The sequence below is a fragment of the Boleophthalmus pectinirostris genome, unplaced genomic scaffold (assembly GCF_026225935.1).
Source record: "Boleophthalmus pectinirostris isolate CB_2022bp ecotype Guang Dong unplaced genomic scaffold, ASM2622593v1 HiC_scaffold_23, whole genome shotgun sequence".
In the NCBI taxonomy this organism is placed as follows: domain Eukaryota; kingdom Metazoa; phylum Chordata; class Actinopteri; order Gobiiformes; family Gobiidae; genus Boleophthalmus; species Boleophthalmus pectinirostris.
This window is the reverse complement of record NW_026571207.1, coordinates 24671180-24693758: the sequence shown is the minus strand read 5'-3', so window position 1 is coordinate 24693758 and position 22579 is coordinate 24671180. Positions and strand designations below refer to the sequence as shown.

Sequence of the window (22579 nt, the reverse complement as noted above, 5' to 3'; positions counted from 1 at the left end):
CACTGGCAGGGGGGCAGTTTTAGGGGCAAATATGTTTGGTGGCGTATGGAGCAGTGCTCATAACTGTTAAGTGGGGGAGGACTGTGCCTTGAGTCTTGGAGTAAAGTGTGGGTTTAAAGCCTAGTGGCAGACAGCCAGATCCAGAGATGGCACCAACTGTCCCTGGCATCTCCTCAGTCTGCTGAGTGCTGACTGAACACTGTCAACGTGTGTGCAAATATAACTGGTTCCGAGTTGGTCTAGGATTTAGAGCAGTAGATGAAAATTATAATAAGTTTAAAAGCATGAGTTGATGTAGTGGAAATTAGGGATGAGTAAGTTAGGAAAATCTCAAATTCAGCATTTTAAACACATCCAGGATAATTAACATTGAGGGAAGACTGAAATATGAACTGTTACACGTAAACTTCCCAGAACTTCAGAATCAAAACAGCTCTAACAGCAGTGGAGCTCTATACTGCAGTACATATATCAGCATATTATGTACATACAAAGACAGGAAGGAGACAGAATATTGTGTTACTTACAGAGGAAATTGAATACTATACATAACTGCTCCCTTTGCATTTTCGTCATTGTGACTTAATAATACTGCAATTTAGATTTGGCTATGATCAAGTGAGCCCTGTAATGCAAGGTTATGTGCCTGTATTAATATACAGTTTGTGATAGGGCTTTGCGAGTAGTTATAACTACCATTAAATATGAATATGAAAAAGTATAATATTTACTCAAGCTGATCATTGACAATTAAAAGTTGTTGAATCTTCATCTTAATTAAAATTCTATTAATTGCACAGCCTTAAATCCTAGTATTTGTTTCAACATGTAATTCACCCTGCTAGTATACATAAGTGCTAACCTCAAGTATGTATCTATTATACCTGAACTATCCTTATCTATGTGAGTAGTTTTAATTGAATTATGTCTCAAGAAAAATTATTCACTATATCCTTCAATTATTTAACCACCATTGAGTAAGACTTTCTCATCACTCTCACTTCCACCCACTCTTCTTCATATCTCCACTCGGTTCCCATATTTAATCACCTGCAGTCAGTGGTCAGACAGATCATTGCTCCATGACTATTGGCTGCAGTGGAGAGGAGGCGGTACCTGCTCCAATGCATCACAAATGCTAGCAGCGCAGTAGGACTACCCCCCCCTCTCTCTCTTCTCTCGCTCCCTCTGAATATCCTCTCAGACGTACGCCAGAGACTGCAGCAGTGAGCGGGACCATCAGTCTCTCCCCCCTTTCCTCCATCGTAGTGGAAAATACAGGAACACACCAGAAGACAGTGGCGACATCTCTCAAGGATTCGTACAGGTATGATTGACTTTGAGCTATAGGGAGTGTGTCAATGCATGTGTGTGCGAGTGTGTGTGAGTGTGTGTGCATGTGCTTTTAACAGCAGCACTGCAGATATGAAAAACATCCTCTCCTCCCCCCACCCCCAATCACATATATAACATTACTGAATATTCAATTTGACATGATTTTACTGATGATGACTATATATTATTGTGGTGTTTTTGGTTTTACAAGAAATCCCAATATTTGTTCAAAGCAGATGCAGCATGGTCATGAGCTATGCTATCCTCGTGAGCGATGTGTCTCCCTCTCCCTCACCACTGACTTGTAAAATCCCTTTGCAGGTCTCAGTTGGTGTGGACTCCTGAATGTCACTATCCCTCCCAAAGGGTTGGTTCCATCTGTCCTGACTGGTCCCAACTAAAAGGGTATAGGATGCCCTGCTCTGCGCCTCTTTGCTGAGGAGGCGTCAGCGGGCAGCAGCATGGGCACTGACTTAGCCGAAATCCCCACCACCACCATCCCCTCTATCACCTATCTCTCTACCACTCTACCATATCCTCCACGCTGCCCCTCCAAACCGGGCACCCCGACCAGCCCCTCTGATGGGCGAAGACACTGATGCCAGCGACACTTTAAACCACCGCAGCTTCCTCCCAGACCACAACTATGTGACTGACGGTAAGATTATGATGACAAAACTGTATTAATAGTGTTGTAGTAGGATTATAGTAGTGTGACTCTGTGCATGCCTCATGTGAGAGTTAGTTGAATGTAAATGGTTATGCGCTGTCTGGGAGGCAAAGCCAGCTCAGCACAGCTTTCCAGCCTTATCACCAATAAGCAGCTTGACAAATAGGCCTGAGCTGAAGACAAAATAAGTACTAAACCATCAGGAAGGAAACAAGTATGTTATAATCTTAAATATCTCCAGTTATTTTATACATTTAGCATGTCACACATCATAGCCTGTTATTATGCAACCCTTCTCTCTATTCCAAGAACAATTGATCTTTCATCTGACTTGACCTGTGTATGTACAAAATTGGCCTGTGTACAGTCATTTATTTCTATGTCTAGTCTGTCTATATAAGAGAAAAAACATGTGTATTTGCCATTTAATTAATTCGCAATTCAGCACAGATAAAACAGCTTTACATGTGAAAATGAAACCCTCTTTTAAATCTCTCTCTATCTAGTTCATCTGTAAATGGTGGGATCACAGTTGTGCAGCTGCCTCTTGCTAATCTCAATTACACCGTTAATCTCACCTGTGCTTGAGCTTCATATGGTGTGCCTGTCTGTTTGCCCTCAATCCCTTTTCCTCGCGTCACCTCATTGTTCACTACACCTTTTCAAACCCGAACAGCGGATTATCATCTGGGGGTCATGAATGTGTTACAAGCTGATTTGCGATCCAATCTCAACCCAGAAAGAGAATTACGGTTCCTGAGTCTGGCTATGCACTATAATTTCCTTCATCCAGGCGCACATGTTCACTAGTGACGTGTGTAGGAGGAAATTCAATTGCATTGGCTAGTATTCAATAATATCACGTTTGGTTATGCAGGCTGCAGGTACTACGTCCATTATGTCCATTGCCACAGGAACAGCCTGTGTCTTTTCATGCTTAGCCAGTATGATTGACAGCTGGTCAACACCCACCAATAATAGCTGTATTAATTATTCCACCGATCCCAGTCCAGAGTGAATTATTCAGCCTGAATTGTTGATGGGGTTTTTACAATACTGGACTACATCATTTATATACTTTTTTTTAGCTTTTTGTTGACAGTCATAAAATAAAATACACAAGAGGTAGTTGTAGAAATCTTACATATTGGCTACAGGTCACAAAATAAAACCTGTTCCTTTATCCAAAACCATTTTCCATTGCTCACCCCATCCCCCTGCACCTCCCAGTGTCTCTGTCCAACTCATCCCCCCACCTTTCCACTCAAATACAACACGCAGCATTGCCCAGTGATGAAGAGGTGTGCCTGCCAAACAATTATCCAACAAGGCTACACAGGCTGATCCAATGCACTATTATGGTTCTCTATGTGCTCATTAAAGCTGGAAGCGGGGTGCTAAAAGGTGAAAGGGCATACACATTTTTATCTGTCTGTTTGCTAACTGCCTGCCTGTTTTGCTTGAGTTGTATTCATGTCATGTCTCTGCATCTTGTCTGGGTATTGCATGTTTCATTTTGTGTTTGGTTTTCATGAGTGTGTGTGTGTGTGTGTGTGCGCATCATGTCAGTCTGCTCTGTCCCATGGGGCTTTCCCTGCCCTTTAACTCTGAGAAAGATGCTTAACCTCCCTTCACCTTAAAGTGCCCCTCCCACCATCTTCAACCCCCTTTGCTCCCGTTGACCTCAGAGCTATCTTTGCCTTGCCTCAACTTTACAGACGACTGGACTTGTCATAAATGCTGACTACATTTTTATAGTACAATTTGACCAGTACCAGTAATTTGAATATACAATAACATTATTTGACACACAATTGAAAATTAGTTTCATAAACACAGTACGAAGACAAATATAATTGATCCAGAATCGAAATTATGTAAACAATGGAAATTGTAGTTATGCATACATTCAAATGAACTAGTAACTACTCCATTTTGTATTTATGCATATTTAGCACAATTACTATTCATTATATGTGTGCTGTATTTTTTTTTACATGTTGATAAACCCGTTTTTCAAACAAATTCATGAATTTACTAAATGCAGGCCACTCCATGGATGGTCTTTATTAGCAGGCATTGGGAACATAGTATAGGTCATGGCTGGCTATGCTCTTGGTGAAAATGATCATTTAAAACAATATTAGTTAACTGTAACTCAATTGTTTGTTCCAGGCACTACTGCACACATGATCTAGTCTGTGCCCTGTCTCTATTTTCATGTTTTACAAGCACCACAGCGATAATTGACAATCTCTTTATTATAATCAATACTTCATCATCTTTGCTCTTCTTGCTTAGTGCTCATGGCTGATGCGGTGATGTAGTAATTCACTCCCTAACCCCATTCCTGTCCTCCCTGCCTGACCTCTCCCTTTCTGTTGGCTCCCTCCCTCCATCCTTGTTCCTTTTGCAGGGCTGCTCCTGGCTATAGCCTGAAGAGCTCCGCCCATCCCGTCCACCCCTCTCCACCCTGGAGTCCTCCCCCAGGATGTTGAGCCCCATCCAGGTGCTGTGCTCCGACATCACTACCCTTTCTCTGGAGCCCGAGCAGTTTGCCTCTTACACTGAAGGTGTGTGCTCTCTCCCGTTTTGTCCTTTCACCAAGAGAGCTGGGCGATATGGTGTTAAAAATTTTATTGTGATCTGATCCCTTTGACAACCTGCTATTTTGTTATTGACTATTTCTTTTTTTTAATGCAGCTGTCTGTGCAAACACAGAACTTTTCCCCATTTAACTCTCGTATTGTTTACCCTCTGTAAGACTTTGAGTGACTCTGACTTTGAGTGGAGTTAACTAATCACTGTGAAGAATGAACTTTCAAAAGAATAAGACTTACTTTAACTATAACTTTAAATGTTTTCTCTATTGCCTTAAAACTGTATATGTATCATGATAAAATTTTAATTGTGATCTGGCTCCAAAGAAAATCATTATATTAATGTTTTGCCATATCGCCCAATGCTATATTCACCCACACAACCCCACTGGGTTATCACACAGGCTGTATCTGCAGTAAGGGCATCTGTTGTATGAGTCAGGTGTATTTGTAAGTGAGTGCTTTAAATATCACACATATCACTCTCATGTCTCTTGTCTCTTCTATTTTTGTTCCATCAGTTTTATTTTTGTTCCCATTATACCAGAGTTTAAGAATGTAATTGGTGTTATCACTCAAATTTCAGAGACCATGATAATACTTCGTAATTTTCACCATGACAATAGTTTACGTAATATTACCATGTGGCCTTATATTAGTTCTGTTAGAAACCAAAACCATTCTAATAGTTAGCTTCTTCAAATGATAGTATCTAGTTTTGACACTAATTTTAGTATTAATTATTATCTGGTCATCCATTTCTATCAACCCTAGAGCTAATATGTTATAACCGTCGTTTCTTATTCTTATATTGTAACTGTCCTTAATATTATTGTGAGACTTTTGATAAGGTGATATCACAACATAATAGTTGTATAGTCTTACCTAAGACTATATAAAAAAAAAAAAAAGTTTTATAGTTACTATTGCCCCACTTGCTCCCACTTGTCTAACCCTGCTCCAGAGATCAGATAAGATCAGACATAGGCAAATTGTTTTTTAAAAGTAGGACATGCATTAAACTTTCAACATTAGTTACTAGCATTTTAAAGGTATTCTAATATGCCAATCTCCACCCACAGAGGGTATGTATATGGAGCTATTGTTGGTTTTTATCTGAGAACATTTTACCCCCGAATAACTGTCTTGCTGTATTGTGTAAATAGTCACAAACATGTTGGTTTGAAATCTCCCAAGCGCCTCATAAATGCCTGGTCTGACAGATAAAATGACAACTATGAAATGGTGCAGGCTTTCAGTGTTAGGGATTAGTATGTGATATGTCAGCAACTCCTGTAGTGAATTTTATCTCAGCGGTTGGATAGTGTAAACCAGCTAAGCCCCTAATCTTATTTTCCAGTGTTGCCTTGAATCAGTTTAAATATCAAATTGATTTTATTGACATTTATTCACAAATAGCTACTGTAACATTTGAGACGGCCCTGTTTTCAGATAGAGATTTTTATGTCCTGACTTTAATTGTTTATGTCCACAAGTGCTCGTCTCACACTGGCTTTTACGTCAATGTGTCATTTTATGTTTGGTGAAATGGTTAGGTGTCCTGCTGGGCTGTTCTTAAATCACTCCTTCCCCCACACACATGTACAGACAACACAAACAGAGCCCCCGTTTTTTACAGATAGCTCCATAACTGCAGGACAGGGATCAATTTGATGTCCCCCTCCGGCAGTCTGCTTCCTACTCCTTTACAACCAGTTTATTTCTCTACAGGGTAATTGAGTCCACACACTGGCCCAGGAAATGTTGTGTAGCCGGATCTTTATAATGTGCGCAAGCTGATCCCACAGAACAGCACTTGTGTCCTGCTGAGTGATGGCACGTGTGGTGGTCTTAGCGCTGTGTGTTTTTGGCTCCACTCTAATTGTCTGTGTTTACACCGACCTAAGATAGCTATAATTGGGGTTATATGACAGTCGCTCTGCTGTGTGTCCCTGTAGTGGCTGCTAATGTAAATAGGAATTCCCCTTCATTGGGTGCTTGGCTAATGCGGATACTCACATCATACAGCTGCACATCACATTCAAATTGGGACTAAAAACAGAACTTAACCTAGACTAGACTAAGGCTAAACCAGGACTGGAACAGGACCATATCAAGTCTACATCCAAATTTGGTTTAAACTAGGATTAGGACTGAGGTTTATTTTTATTTTTTTTATGCAATTAGATTTCATGCTGATATTGAGTCTGCTCGAGAGTTTGTGTAGCTCTTTCTAAAATGTTACTGTTGGACATACTGTAGTCGTGAAAGTCATCGACTGACTGTGACTGTGATTGTGCTAACACAACCCAGCCCATGTTTCAAGTTCCATTATTTTTACAACATTAATTGCAGCTTTTACCTTTTTACATTCAAACAGCATAATAATACACTGGATTTATGTTGCGCTTTTCAAGACGCCCAAAACTCTCTACATTTCCTTATTCGTTCCATCCATAAAGAATAGATTTTTCCCCCACTACCACATTTTGCTTGTATGAATCTGTTCATGTGTTTGTGTGCTTGGGGTTTGGAGAGTAAAAAGCTTGCATACAGTATTATGCATTGTACAGTTTGGCTCTTTTTTATGATGATCAAAATAAATAGTTTTCTTTTCCATTTCTGTGTGTCAGTGAGTTCATGTATCTTTTGTTTGTATTTGGTTTTACGTGGAGAAGACAACATGAGTGGGTGAAACTGCTGCTCTCAGTGTGCTCCCCAGTTTGTGCAGTGTGGTGATGAGTCAGATCTGTTCATGCTAATGGACTGTCCAGTGGAGCAGGGCTATAGCACCTACTTACATGCTAGTATATATAGTGTGAGACCATAACTGACCACATCTTTGCAGTTTAAATTACCACTTTATGATCCAACCCAGACATATTGTAGAGCAGTGTCATTTCATTTGGTGTGGGAAGAATCATTTTGTTTTATTGCTTTACTGTTGTTATAATTTGCCACATTTAAATGCAGTAAAAGAGACAGTGGTGGTCATGGACTGAGTAGAATAAACCACCAGATGATATATTGTGCTGACAAAATTTCATTCTGAAACCATATGCTGCTTCCTTAGTTTTGCTTAGCTTTGCTCTTCACTGTATGGACTGCACATGTTAGCAAAATGTCTCTGTCTGTTCATTTATTAATTTATTTATCTTTTTTCTTAATGATTCTTAATTATAATACCTGCTACCTAGATTACACCAGCTTCACACATTTCTTTATATAGTCTATCTTTTACTTATGGCCTTTTTAGTCTATTGAGAATAACCATTGCTGTTTGTTAGTGTCCATAACATAGCAGTGGCGTAATTATTTTCTTGGGCCACGTCTTCCTGTGAGGATTGTACTGATGAATTCCACTTCCTCCTTTCTCCTGACGACCATATACGGTGAATTGTTATGAGTATCGCAGCCACTGGTTGGTTCAGCCTGTTACTATGGAAACCCCTGCTCATCGGAGAAACCCCCCCCCACCCTCCACCTCCTAGCCGCTTCCTCCTCCTCCACCACCTCTCTCTCTCTCCATCTTTTCCATTCTTCCACTACGCGCACAGTGGCATACATAACTAGGAGGCATTGGACCATGGGGGAGGTATAACGCACACCAATGAATTTAGAGAGACAGCCATGAAGCAGAAAAGAGGAGAGAAATTTAGGTGAAAAATCACCTTAGAAAAATAATAAATACTGTTACATATAGAGGGAGAGGACAGTCCCCACCTCTTTTCATCATAACATCTATTTTCTCTCAAGGCCACCACAAAATGGGCCAAGCTCCAGGCTCAAAACGTTTTCAGTAAACACGATTTACGCTCACTTGTTTTATTACAACCAGTGCCCGTGGAGCTCAGTGTTCTTGTTTATCAAAACTGGGCCTCTAGTGGCAGACTGAATAGAAAATACCAAATATAATATAATATAATATAATTTATCCTGTACAAAAAAAAACCTCCCATAACCCACCCCTCTCTCCACATGTAAGTAATTACATATATGAAAACAAGTATAAATTAAAAATAAATAAATAAAGAGATATGTTTAATTTAGATTTATAGAGTTTTCTGTTTTGTTGTAATTGCATGTCCCAAATTGTCTTGAGCTTCTCTTTATTCATCAACGCTGTGCCCTGGGATCAGACGGCTTGTGTTTTGAATAAACAGAGCAGTTATTAATGTGATTTGGATGAGTGATTCTGTGGTGGACAGTGATGTAGGAGAAAACAAAGATGAATGCATGCAGTGTGAGAGGCACTGATGTCATCGCCATGGTGATCAGCATCACTGTCTGCTGTATTTACAAGTGTGAAACTGCACAGAAGACAACGCACAAAACAAACTGGCACTAAACAGAATAATTACTCCTTTAGTTGTTAGTGTGAAACTACATGCAGTGTTACAAATCTAAATAAGCTAAGTTTGAGAAAATATGTCCCTGATATTCATTATAAAAACTATGACATACTTTATATAACTTCAGGCAGACCTTTTAGGCAAAATTCACTTTTAAGAGCTTTTAACCATGTTATAGTTCCCCTCACCATGTACACTCTCGAAGTTGTATTTGAAGTGATTTGTGCATGTTTGAGCAATGTTTAATCGCATTTTGTCAAGATGCCATATTCCCAGTCAGCTCCTGTTTTTACTTTTTACTGCATATGCCCACTGCTCTGTAATTACTTTGTTCTCCAATTTATTTTCTTAATCAACGATATGCACAGGATTTGTCAGAAGATAATGCGATTTAAAATTTTGTGCTTTTGTTCTGTATTGCCTCTTGGCCAGGTCGTCATTGTAAATGAGAAAGTGTTCACAATGGACTTACCTGGTAAAATATTGAATAAATAATAAAAAAATATATAAAAAATATCCAATATATAGCATAATGATCCACAGGTGACACAAGCACGTACAGTTAAGACAATGATGAAGAATGTGGGAGACAAAAAACAATACGTTCAAGTAGCTATGTTATAATATCTATTACTTCAAGTCAAGATAATATTAAAACTCCCAATTAATATAATCCCAAAATTACAACATATTTACAGACTCAGTGCTAGAAAATTTGCCCACAGAAAATTTGTCCGAGCTCTGACCAGCTTTATGTGTGATAAGTGTGCTGTATAAATGTCACAGTCTGCCTAGTGTAAATATATTTCTTTGACTAAGGACTGAACTTGCCTGACCAATTTCCATTCTCCTCAATTTCTTTAAATAAATCTTATTTCATGCATTAATTTGCATATGTTAAATCCACTTAGACTGTAAAGCACTGACATTTGACTTGGTGTGGTGATGTATTTGCATACATACATAAACAGATTACACAGATGAATGATGATGTGTTGTCAATTAGCTAATGGCCTCTGTGTCTGTTTCCCTTTCCTTATATTTCTCTCTTTATCCCTGTATCCCGCCCTCTCCATTTCTGCAGCTGATATCATCTCCACAGTCGAGTTCAACCACACCGGAGAGTTGCTGGCCACTGGGGACAAAGGAGGCCGAGTGGTCATCTTTCAGAGAGAACCTGAGGTACAAACCCAACACACCAGTCACCGTTTTATTCCACTGTAGCAAGCGCGCTGTTCCATCTGCAGTTTAGAGTTATGTGACAGTTTTTGCTGAGTCAGTCTTTGTATGGGTTTTGCTGGAATCTCTGCCTTTCTGTCGATGTATAGATTGTAGATTTCTCTGTTGTTGTTGTAGTGATTCAAAATATCCAGTATCCAAATTGTATTATACACTGATCAAAAATATATTTATTAAAATGTTAATATTAAAATATTTTATAATGTATAGCATTTTGTCTTTGATCCAGTTTCTAAGAGTAACAAGACAGTCTACTCTCCAAGTTTCAGCAGTAAAATGTAAAAATATAAAGATATAATATAAACATAAAGATATAAGGCTGATTATTTGCTAACAATACCCTCGAATACAGAAGCTGAGGTCAGTATAGATTTGGTTCAAGTCTAATGAAACTCTTTTTACAGTATTATAATTTGACAATAATAACTGAACACAAATACAGTAACAAACCTTGTCAGTGTTGATATTTGGAGTAATGCTCAATAGCAATTTGATTTGTCATCTTTAAGCACTTACTATCTTAAATAAAACATACACACATTTTCCCTTTATATTCCGTGACTGTAGTAAATATAATGTTTTCTTTCTTACAGAGCAAGACTGAGCCCTTCTCCCAAGGAGAGTACAATGTCTACAGCACCTTTCAGAGCCATGAGCCCGAGTTTGACTACCTTAAAAGTTTGGAAATTGAGGAGAAAATCAATAAGATCCGATGGCTGCCTCAGCAGAACGCAGCACACTTCCTCCTGTCCACCAACGGTATGACCAAAACATATGTACACAAATGCTACAACAAAACATATGCTAAAAGTACTAGTTTAGGTTATTTAAGTAGTATTTCAGAGGTTTCATAATACGCTGTTTTCTGATTTATGTTATAATTTTGATTCCTCATCACAAACATACCTGGCATTGTGTTTTGTTTCATCCACACATGTTTATCACACAAACCCTGCATATTTAGGCTGAGCTCAGAAAACACTCTGTTACACCTTGCTATATCATGTGGTAACACAGGAAGTGCTCCACTGTGTTTTTAAATTCCATTCACCTTTACTAGAATCATTTGGATGATTTCAGCTCTGGAATTACTAACCTCCACTGAACTAAAGGTAAACGGTAGATGTTAACTTGAAAACTATGCCCTCGTGACATCAAGGTGGAACAGAGCATTTTGAGCTTTGGGGATGCAGAAACACTTATAGTAAAGGGTTATTCAAACAAGTGTAAATGAAACTATGTTTTTTTAATGAAATAACAATCTTTCATGATCTTTAAGCAACACACAATTTACAGTTTTAGGTCTTGTGGTTTCCTTGGTGCTGTAGGTCCCAAGTGCTGTATAAATGATGCCTTACTGTCAGTTTATGGCATTATTGGAAATCTATAGAGCACAGCCTCACTGATTTATTTAAGTGTTTTATTATTTATGATAGAGTGTATGAAAAATGTACGACCTGTCATATCGGCTGGGTGATATCTGCCAGAAAGCCAACCACATTTTAAGCAAAAACCTACATCTTCTTTGTCATACTTGGGCTTTGTTCACCTCTGGAATAACCATTTTGATATTGTATGAAATACTGTAAATAATACAGTAAAACATGTTTTGGTAATATCTAGCCCTAATATGACCTGTGAGTCTAGAATTCTCTCTGTAAATAGTGTGTGATCACAAGAAGATCACAATTAACAATAATAAGACCTAACCTGATAATGGCCTTTATTCAATATTTTACTAATAGTTGCAAGGCATATAAATAAAAAGTTATAAATAAAAACCTTTTTGTGTTCATTTGCACAGCTAGAAAGAATCATTTTGAGCCTAGATTTGCCCACATTGCCGAAGTAAAGGCCTGTCACATATTTTAAAAAAAAAGTGGTATTTGGTATCTAATTCCCTGATTAGTTGGTATTTATCAAACACTTATTAATGCTTATTAAGATTTGAGTGTATGTACAAACATATTTATTGTAATTCCCACTTCTTTAATATGAAGATAATAGTTAAAGGGTTAATATTTGCAAAATACTTTTCTTAGACAAAAGCATGTATTATACATTTTACTATTAACTAGCTATTAAAGGTCCAATATTGCACAAAATTGACTCTTGTGAACATTAAGCCACATTATAATGTTGTTATATCATCAAAAACATACCTGGAGTTCAGTTTAGTTTCATTCACCCATCTTTTAGTAATCCTGGTATTATACTGTTTACATCTCCAAAGCTCAGAATGCGCTGTTCTACTTAGTGATGTAATTTTTTTGTCAGTTGTAGTTTACAAGTTAAGAGCTACATTTCACCTTTTATTTAGTTGAGATTGGCAATTTCCAGAGCTGACATGATCCAAATAATCCTACTGAAGATGTATGGAGTTTGAAAACGCAATAGAGCCCTGTATCACCACATGATATCATAAGGTGGAGCATGGTTTTCAGTCTGAGAGAAGAACACAGCCTAAATAAGCAGGATTTGTGTGTAAACGTGTGAATGACACAAAACACAACTTCAGGTATGTTTTTGATGAGGAACAACATTATAACATAGCTAAGACAATAGTTTACTGTAATATGAGCCCTTTATAATGTGGCCCCTAAACTAAGTGTTATTTATAATCTTTATACTGATGTTTATTTTGTAGATAAGACCATTAAGTTGTGGAAGGTGAGTGAGCGAGACAAGCGGCCAGAGGGATACAACTTAAAGGATGAAGAGGGCCGCATCAAGGACATCTCCACTGTCACGTCCCTGCAGGCAATTACTTTATTATTACGCTTCTGTTTCTACTGTACATGTGCTTAGCTGTTCACAAATACAATAGACTGGCCCTCTTAAGTGGGTCAGTGGGTACAGATGTGTTTCCATGTGTAAAAATGGGTCACTGGCACAAAGGTACTTCATGTGTGGGGGAGAGGTATTTACAGCGGTAGTCAACACAACACAACATCTGCTAAGGGCAAAGATTAGCAGGATTTTGCAATTTCTCTACCTGTTATGCATGTACTACATTATACAGCATGTAAATGTATGTAGTGGTATAATTATTCATACAACACTCATTTTTTAAAGAAAAGAGAGAGTAAAGAGTAATTTTGAATATTATTTAAGCAATTAAATGAGAAAACAAGCTGGAGAATTTGTGATAGACCGACTACGACTAAGCTGACTACATTTAAAAGCAATGCATAATTTAATTTAAAGATTTTAATTTCACTCATTAACAACATTTTTATGGTATGACACATTTCATTTTTATTAAACCGTTTTGGTTTTGGATTCACTATCTGAGTCTCTCCAAGAAGATGCATTTGTGTGGAATGTTCCACAGTATGGCATTAAAAAATCTTACTTGCATTTATTCACTTACAGATATTTCTATAGCTAAAATACCTTGCTGTGGCCTGGTGGTGCTACCTGCTTGTTTCCACAGAGATGGATAAATTTAATGGCATCAATTCATTGTATTGAACTATTTACACAAATCTGCCTTAATAATATTTACTGATAGTGTTTTTATTGAAGTGTAAGCATTCAGTGTTAATTGCTGTTCAGTTGCTGTAGTGACTGATGTAGAAGAATACTAGATTAATGTATGATGCTTGTACCCTTGCTGTGTGTAGGTGCCTGTGTTGAAGCCCATGGACCTGATGGTGGAGGTGAGCCCACGCAGAGTCTTTGCTAATGCTCACACGTATCATGTTAACTCAATTTCCGTGAACTCGGACTATGAGACATACATGTCCGCAGACGACCTGAGGATCAATCTGTGGCACCTGGACATCACCGACCGCAGCTTCAGTATCCTTTGCACCACTCATAATCACAGAAATACTGAGATGGAGATAGCATCAAGTAATCAAAAATAGACACACACACACATCACATTCTTAACACTATTAATCTATAAATATACTCTGTAATAACCATAATATAATGATTCTACTAAAGTGCAATTAAGGTGTAACAAAACTACTTGTACGTGCTGAGATTTTGCAAAAGGAAACGTGACGGTAATAAAACAAAATCTGTTCACCCTACTAAAACATGAAATAAATGGATAAATACTCGCACATAATATTTTTGTTGTTGATAGTAGCCTGTACAAATGCTGAGCCCACAAAAAATTGATTTGTCTAAACCCAACCCTGCACATAATATGTGCATATATGTTTTCATTAATCAATCCTTGGCCACACACTGAAACGCCTACACTACAAACTAATTTAAATCCCACTTTATTGTCTAAAGAAATGCACAAGGACACGTTGCTGTGGGGGAGGGGGATATTATTCTTGAGGAGTGAAAATGTAACTTAATGAATAATTCAAAGGCAGCATAAATATTGCAGCCTTTTTCTGAGTTTTAATCCAGCTCAGTAGAACACACCGGAGTCTCACTCGTGACCCATGCAGGATTTATCATATTACAATTTATACGTCTGGATTATGGTTTCCACGACAATCTCCCCCAAGATGTATTTTTATTGCTCTCTTTATTTCATCCATCAATAATTTACATAGTCGTTGACAAATGCCTTTGCACACAATATTATACATTTATTACATTGCTAGGGGTGACCTTTATACAACTGTGAAGTCAGACAGTATTTACTAATATAAAAGTAATTGGTAAAACAGTAACTTATTGAGTTTGTCCCATTTGTGGATAGAAATGCTATGTGCTATGTATTGATCACTAACAGGCAAATGATTCCTTCCTGATTTGGGTCAGAATTGTTACATCTTTGGATAAGAATTTGTGTAAATATTTCATAACAAAAAGGCTGAGAGGCAATGATAAACTATTCCTTATAAAAACCCTGATAAAGTCTAGTTAATAAGAAATATTTGTCAGTGGTGATGTTATAAAGAAATATGAATATAAAAACAACGTTAGCACAGGTACACATAGACACAATATGACTGTGTTTATGTATTGGTGTTAGATAAGTTATAACCTGAGATTTAAATAGAAGATATAATATTTGACAAATCATTGTGTTCCTGAGTGAAGCCCGTTTGTCAGACATTGTGGACATTAAACCTGCCAATATGGAGGATTTGACGGAGGTGATCACAGCGGCGGAGTTTCACCCTCATCACTGTAACCTGTTTGTCTACAGCAGCAGCAAAGGAACTCTGCGTCTGTGTGATATGAGAGAGGCCGCTCTATGTGACAAACACTCCAAATGTAAGTCTATCATTATACTGTACAAACTGATGATGGGGGACTGGCATTCTCCATATATGGAAAGACCAAGCTCAGAACCTCCAGAATTCACTCCCTGAGCTGCAGAGGCTGCACTAGCACTGATTCATGATTGGCTGCAGGTGCTGGGGTTTATAGTGAGTGTCAAAAGACAGCTGTTTAAGATTTAGTTCGAACTGTTTTTAATCATAGGAACTGGCACCTGTAGTAAGGCTGCTTTTCACTGGATACACAGTTTTAGCACCAAAACACAAAATTAAAACATAAACAACTTGTACCTCATTATAATATGTATTTTATGCCCCCTGTATATCAATATTTTTTTTCTCACAACCGCCTAACCCTCATTTCTCTGCAGTATTCGAGGAGCCTGAGGACCCCAGCGCTCGCTCGTTCTTCTCAGAAATAATTTCCTCTGTGTCAGATGTCAAATTCAGCCACAGCGGCCGATACCTTCTCACAAGGGACTACCTGACCGCCAAAGTCTGGGACCTCAACATGGAGAGCAAGCCCCTGGAGACATACCAGGTTTGTGCTTCAAAGACAGGGCTTGCTTTGGGCGAAATCTAATTGTTATAGTTCTGTGCCACAGTCACAGTTGACAGAGTTGTAGTAGCTGCATTGTTAGCTGCTGTACTCAGACCACTCTGAGTGATTCATCTGTCTCCACCTTCAGTTGAACAATGGCCCATTCATTCTAGTGCTGTGTTCAGGAGTATTCCACTACTATTATAGATATATGTTCTCCGAAGGAATCAGTATAATCCAATTAAACAAATTTTGTTAAATAATAAAGAAAATAAGAATTTAGATCTGAGATGTCCCTATTGTGAGACAAACAAAGGTTATCTTATCTTATTTCAGTCACAGTTTCTCTTTATATACAAAATAGCAGCAATAACTTTGGCATCATAATGTTTACTTCAGCAAAACCTTTTAAGCATAATTAAATTGATTACATGCCAAGTATTTAATATGTACCCTGTCTCCATGGCGATATTATTGCTTTGCCTTGAATGTTCCATAATATAACAATAAACTTAACTCTATGAATACAAGCAGGTGACTCTACCAGGCAAAGTTACTGGAGGCATGCATGATTTTCAAGGTATTAAATCTTTGAGTACCTTTAAGTAAATAAATATTTAATGCATATGTTTAATGCCATACTGTGGAACATTCCAGCAAAGCAATAGCACCTCTAGGAAAGTTACATAGTGGACCTTTAAGAAAAAATTACTATTCTTGTGTGCATATACTGTGTTTAAAAAAAGACTGTTCTTTTTTATACCATTTGTATTCCAGTAACTAATCCGCTATTAGTTTAGAGATGTTGGATTTTATTAGTCTAGCCACAATGAACATGTGTTGTCTCCCTGACGTCCAAACGCAGCCAGAAGTGGGAGGCCAAGATGCACTCAGGCTATTTATAGTCCACTGAGCTTCCACTCACAAAGAGGAGTGGGAAGAAGGGATACCTTACACAGTGCCCAAGTAACACCTAGATCTGCAATGCACCACAAGAAGAGAGAGAGAAAGAAGGGAGAGACGAGAGGAGGAGGGAGTGAGTTCATGGGGGACTTCAGATTAAAACCTGGAAGATTAGGTAGTAGTTCAGATAATAAAAATGTCTATGGTAGTGCAGGGTTTAGGTGTAGGAACAATTCTACATTAGAATTTTTATGAAGTCTTGTTTGTTATTTTTGAATCCCAAGATTCAGTTCACAGTCATTGTAACTAAAATACAATTAACTGTGCAACTACAAGAATCCCATGCATTTCAGGGCATGTTAGTAGAGGTCTATACTACAGGGTTAGCAAGTTTAATACAAAATAAAACATCATGCAGACATAAGGCCCTATCTTGCCCCTTGTCTTAGCGCAAGCGCTAGCATTAACAAGGGGGCATGTCCGGGTCAGGCTGTACTTCAATGCTGGAGGCTGGAGTGTGACAGTACAGGTACATATATGGCAATGACATCTCAACCAATCTATGACCACTGTAGCGTTTAAAAGCACTGCAAGTTTGGCTAATATCTACAGTCTTTTCCTCATTACCATACAGCAAAGAGGGGTGTGGGGAAAAATTATATATGGGTAAAATAAAACTGTTCCGGAGCACCACGATGCAAGTATGCAGTATGCACCAGTAGAGGTGCCATGAATATAGAATTTTGTATGGGCCATGACAGAACTGGTTGATTTTATGCTCCTAACACTCCATGTGCTCCCCTGTAACTGCATTTCTCTGTCCATTCCACAGCAGACCAGTGTCTATCTCATGCACTCCCATCCCACAGCAGACCTGCTGACCTCTGCTCTCCCCCTGGTCGCACCCAGTCCCGCCTGTCCAGGCAGTCTGCCCATGTACACTATACATCTCTTGGGCTGCTGTATAAAGCTCTACTGGCTGCTGCAGCCAAGAGAGCAGCGCATACGAGACTTGCATCTGCTTCGCTCCACTGTCACAACCCTGTGCTGCCAATGAATGTGTGCGCTGATTCTACACAGAGTCTGGCCACTCCATGACTCCGTGCAGCTATTTACAGTTCTGATGGTAGTCTACCTGCTTGCAACTAAGATAACCAAAGCTGCTCAATTGAAATAATTTGGTCACAAAATTAAATGGAGCTGATGACAGAAAGGACACGAGGATGTGAGGAAATCCAAGATCGCAGTATTTGGACCGCAGACAGGGCAAGAAAACACACTTAAGGACATTGCTGTAATGAGCAGCGTTTGTAAGAAGATCCTGATCAAACCAAACTATAGAGCAGTCTTGAGCCAATACAGGAAGCGGGTGCAGGGTTGTGCTCTGCTGCGGGCAGCACATGAACATGTCATGAATGTTAAGCATTTATCATCCTAATATATTACCAAATAAAATGAGCCATGAGCATGTTACATGTTATTTTTCAAAGGACTAGTTTGATATTTACGATTTTGGCAATTCACTGAACACGTCACACCATGCCCTCAATCAGCTCCAAATGGGCTGCCTCGTTGAAGTGAGCTATTCTGCTCTACTCCACCAGATATTCAGGCATGGCATACCTCTTGTTTAGAGCTCCATGCCCCACACTTACGCTAGTGCTAAGATCGGGGACAAGATGGGGCCCATAATGTTTTGTTGTTTACAGAGGACTATTGATTTAATTACTCTCCACCCACACAACAACTGCAGCCACTCATATTGTGATCTTGGTACGATTGTGATAAATCTCGCAACTCGATGGTAGTGGTTGCAGCAGAGGAAGTGTATAATGAGTTAGATTTGCTCGACAATGTTAAATTTATAGCTCTAAAGACCTTGTGCATTGTGAAAAAGCAGCATAAATCCAGTGGTGGCTTCTGGGACACAGCACATTAAATCTGAAAAGTGCAGACAGGAAAAAGACTACATATCTTCTGCTAAAGCTGACACTGTATGATCCCACCTGGCGCAAAAGGAGCACCCATGGGGGAAAACAAAAATGTCACTGTCTTTGATGCACTGCCATGACCTGACCTTAACTTGACCACTTATTGATTGAAAGTCTGTTGAGTGCTGACTTTATGCAGAATGGGAAACAGGGGCTTAATGCAGAGAAAGGTGTTGGTTTTAGCCTTTTGCATCACTGTCTGTAGAAACTCTGCTGACACAGGTCAATGAGAAGCACAGGGGAGAAGACATATTAGTCAGGGAATGTGGGTCTTTTATTGTGCCCTTGGTAGTTCAATAAGAGCCATAATAAGTGGTTGAATACATGTTTTGACATATGTTTTATATTGGTAATTTTTATATTGATAATTTACTCTTTTTGCTGATCCCAGATAAAAAAAAAATAGAATAATGAAATAAAATCTGAGTCGAATATTCAATAAATTTAAATGAAACTATTAAAGGGCCCATATTACACTATTTTCTGATTGATGTTATAATGTTGTTTCCTCATCAAAAACATACCTGGAGTTGTGTTTTGTTTCATTTTAGGTATGTTTTTTGATGAGGTAACAACATTATAACATGGCTTAACGCTCACAGGAATCCACTTTGTGTAAACGACCTTTAAATGTGATTAATACTGATATTGCTAATACAATAAGGCAATTTATAATTTGCTCATATTTTTTGCTAATTTTTTTTTAATTTTAATTCCACTAGGTCCATGATTACCTCCGAAGCAAGTTGTGTTCACTTTACGAGAACGACTGCATCTTTGACAAGTTTGAGTGCGCCTGGAATGGTACAGACAGGTACATCAATGATCAAGTGTGTATCGCTGTATGATTGATAAACACCAACTATTCTAAATGTTGCATTGTGGTATTGTCCAACAGAATAATAGGATAATAAATGATACCACAAATCAATGTCTAAAAATGTGTGTCAGATGAGAGTGTAGGAGGAAAAACCTGCACACTGCCAAATCTACAAAGAAAATATTTATTTAAAGATTTATTTCAGCACAGTAAAATGTGTTGCGTTGTGTCATTATGAAATATTACTGACTGTCTAGCATTTATTCAAATACAGGTGTCTTTGTTGCTAAAAAAAAAAAGTACCTTGAAACACATGCATTGTTACTGTGAGTGGGGTTGCCTCTTCACAAATCTGACCTGTAACTTGGCCTGGCAGTGTCACCTGCTTATCTCTATGTTTACACCATACTATAATAATTGAAGCAAAAACATCTCGATGCAGACAACCAGGTGGCAGACTCTCTACTAGACAAGTTACATTGTGTTAAAAGCTATATAACCTTAATAAAATTCAAATGTGTATATTATATTACTATAATGTTGTATCCTCATCAGAAATATAGCTGGAGTGGACTACATATTTAAGCAGAGTTTTTCTCTCAAACAGAAAACACTCCACCTTGCAATGTCATGTGGTAACAAATGAAGTGTTCCACTGTGTTTTTAAACTCCATACACATTTACTAGAATCATTTGGATGATTTCAGCCCTGGATTTGCCTATCTCTACTGAACAAAGGGTAAATGTAGCTGTTAATTGAAAACTAGCGACATCACAAGGTGTATTCCACCTTGTGATGTCGCTAGCATTTTCATCTTTGGAGATGTAGACAGACTAATGATAAAGGATTACTCAAGCATGTATGGATGAAACATAACACATCTCCCATGTTTTTGATGAGATAATAACATTATAACATTGCTTAAAGCTCAGAAGAACACGTTTTGCGTAATATATGACCTTTAAAACACTCAAAAAGTTGAGTTGGAAATGGATGGTTTACATTATTAATACAAATTCTTCAGCCTTGTCTAATGATTTTTCTTATGGCGTTCTTTCAGTGTGATCATGACAGGAGCCTACAATAACTTCTTTCGTATGTTCGACCGAAATACCAAACGTGATGTGACTCTAGAAGCATCAAGAGAAAGCAGTAAACCCAGAGCTGTCTTGAAACCTCGGAGAGTTTGTGCGGCTGGAGGGAAGAGACGGAAAGACGACATCAGTGTGGACAGTCTGGACTTCACCAAAAAGATCCTACACACCGCCTGGCACCCAAACGAAAACATCATTGCTATCGCTGCCACCAACAACCTGTACATATTTCAGGACAAACTCAACTCGGAGATGCATTGATGGAGCAGTTTGAGCTGTTTTGAGCTGGAACAAGTTTACACACAACTACTATGCCACTATGCGAAACATGCAGACACCCATGAATATGCCTCCAGAGCTACAGAGGCTGACAGATCTAGGTCTACACCCCCCACCCCCATGTCCTCCCTGGGCTCCAGAACTGAACGAGCGGACTAGAAGGGAACGGGCTGGATTATGCAATTGATTGTGGATTAGTAAAAATGTCTAAATTGAGGATTTCTTGATAGTTAACCTCTGGATTGTGCTTGATGTTTGATTTTTTGGGCTACTTCAGACATTTTACATTTTTGGGTATGCCTTTTTTTTTTTTTTTTTGAAATGTCCATGTCCTATCTGCGTATTCCCCTCTTTGGTTTGTATGATCCTGTTTTACCAGCAGCATGGATAAAAAAATAGGGCATTTATTTAATGTAAATGGCTGTCTGATTTCTTACAGCTACCTAATTTCTTATGCTTCTTACTGAATGATGTACATGATGGTAAATATGAAGACCGTGATAATGTGTGATGTGAAATGAGTCGGACCCTTTCTGTTTAAACCCAAGTGCACCTAGACAACAGTCTCTCCATGATTCAGGAGTCAAACGTACAGCTGAGCTGAGGTCAGTGAGTTTATTGATTTAACAGAAGCAGATTTGACAAATGATCTGAAGTGAGGACACACAAACTGCTGCACCCACTGCTTTAGCCAGTGTTTCACAGGCCTTCATCTGCTCCTCGTGTACTTTCTGGTCTGCCTTCTGTACGGTCGTCAATACTCGAAGTCAATCAAGCAAAAAACAAATGATAACCTACATAATGTCAACAATCAAGCAAACATATGCTGCATGTTAAACAGATTTAGCCTACTGCTGTTTATAAATTGACTGACTTGGCTGCCTTCTAACCTATTTAGACCCAGCTGTACAAAGGCTTCTTGGGCCTGGAGCCCTATGCAGCACTATAGAGGACTGAGCCCATACTTTCTTTGTGTCTCTGACACAGACGCATGTTTACCAGTGTCGGCTCATACACTTGTACATTTGAATGATCAGTTTCTAATCTGAAACTGAGAACCAATGAATATGGTGAATGTTTCTGATTAATGTAATCTAAAAACAAAATAATAATGGGCTAAATAGTGTCTGTATAATAAACAATTTCTGTACATTTGATTTGATGATTTTTGTGACCAAAACATTGATCCACAACTATAACTTCCATCACTGATGATTGTTTTCAGAGCTTCACTACAGAATGTTTATTTTTAGAAAGTTATTTTAATGTTAGTCTGAAATTTGGACATCTGTCATTTTATTGTCCATACCCTCAAGTGTCACATATTTTTGTTAATGAATGTTGACTTAATTGTCAAATGGGCAATTATAAATAATGTTAATATGTTTTTCTGAATAAATATTTCAATGAAATAGCCATCTGTGATATTTATTGCTGTGTAATTACCAAAGACTGTATTAAATTGATACACAGGTATATTTTAAAGGGATCTTTCGGTGTAGTCAGCTCTATGACCTGACACTCCACCTAGTGCCAGCCTGGACACATTACAG

General features: G+C 38.4%; 1 protein-coding gene across 1 annotated transcript; it reads left to right on the top strand.

Moving 5' to 3' along the window:
* The first annotated feature begins 1075 nt into the window (after positions 1–1075).
* LOC110162290 (serine/threonine-protein phosphatase 2A 55 kDa regulatory subunit B beta isoform) lies at positions 1076–22342 on the top strand. The gene is made up of 11 exons (XM_055159309.1): positions 1076–1327; positions 1657–1993; positions 4422–4578; positions 10042–10139; positions 10790–10955; positions 12844–12956; positions 13823–14000; positions 15228–15392; positions 15769–15938; positions 19555–19646; positions 20714–22342. The coding sequence occupies exons 3-11, from the start codon at positions 4497–4499 to the stop codon at positions 21006–21008; spliced, it is 1359 nt and encodes a 452-aa protein (XP_055015284.1). The 5' UTR covers positions 1076–1327; positions 1657–1993; positions 4422–4496; the 3' UTR covers positions 21009–22342.
* Positions 22343–22579: the final 237 nt, after the last annotated feature.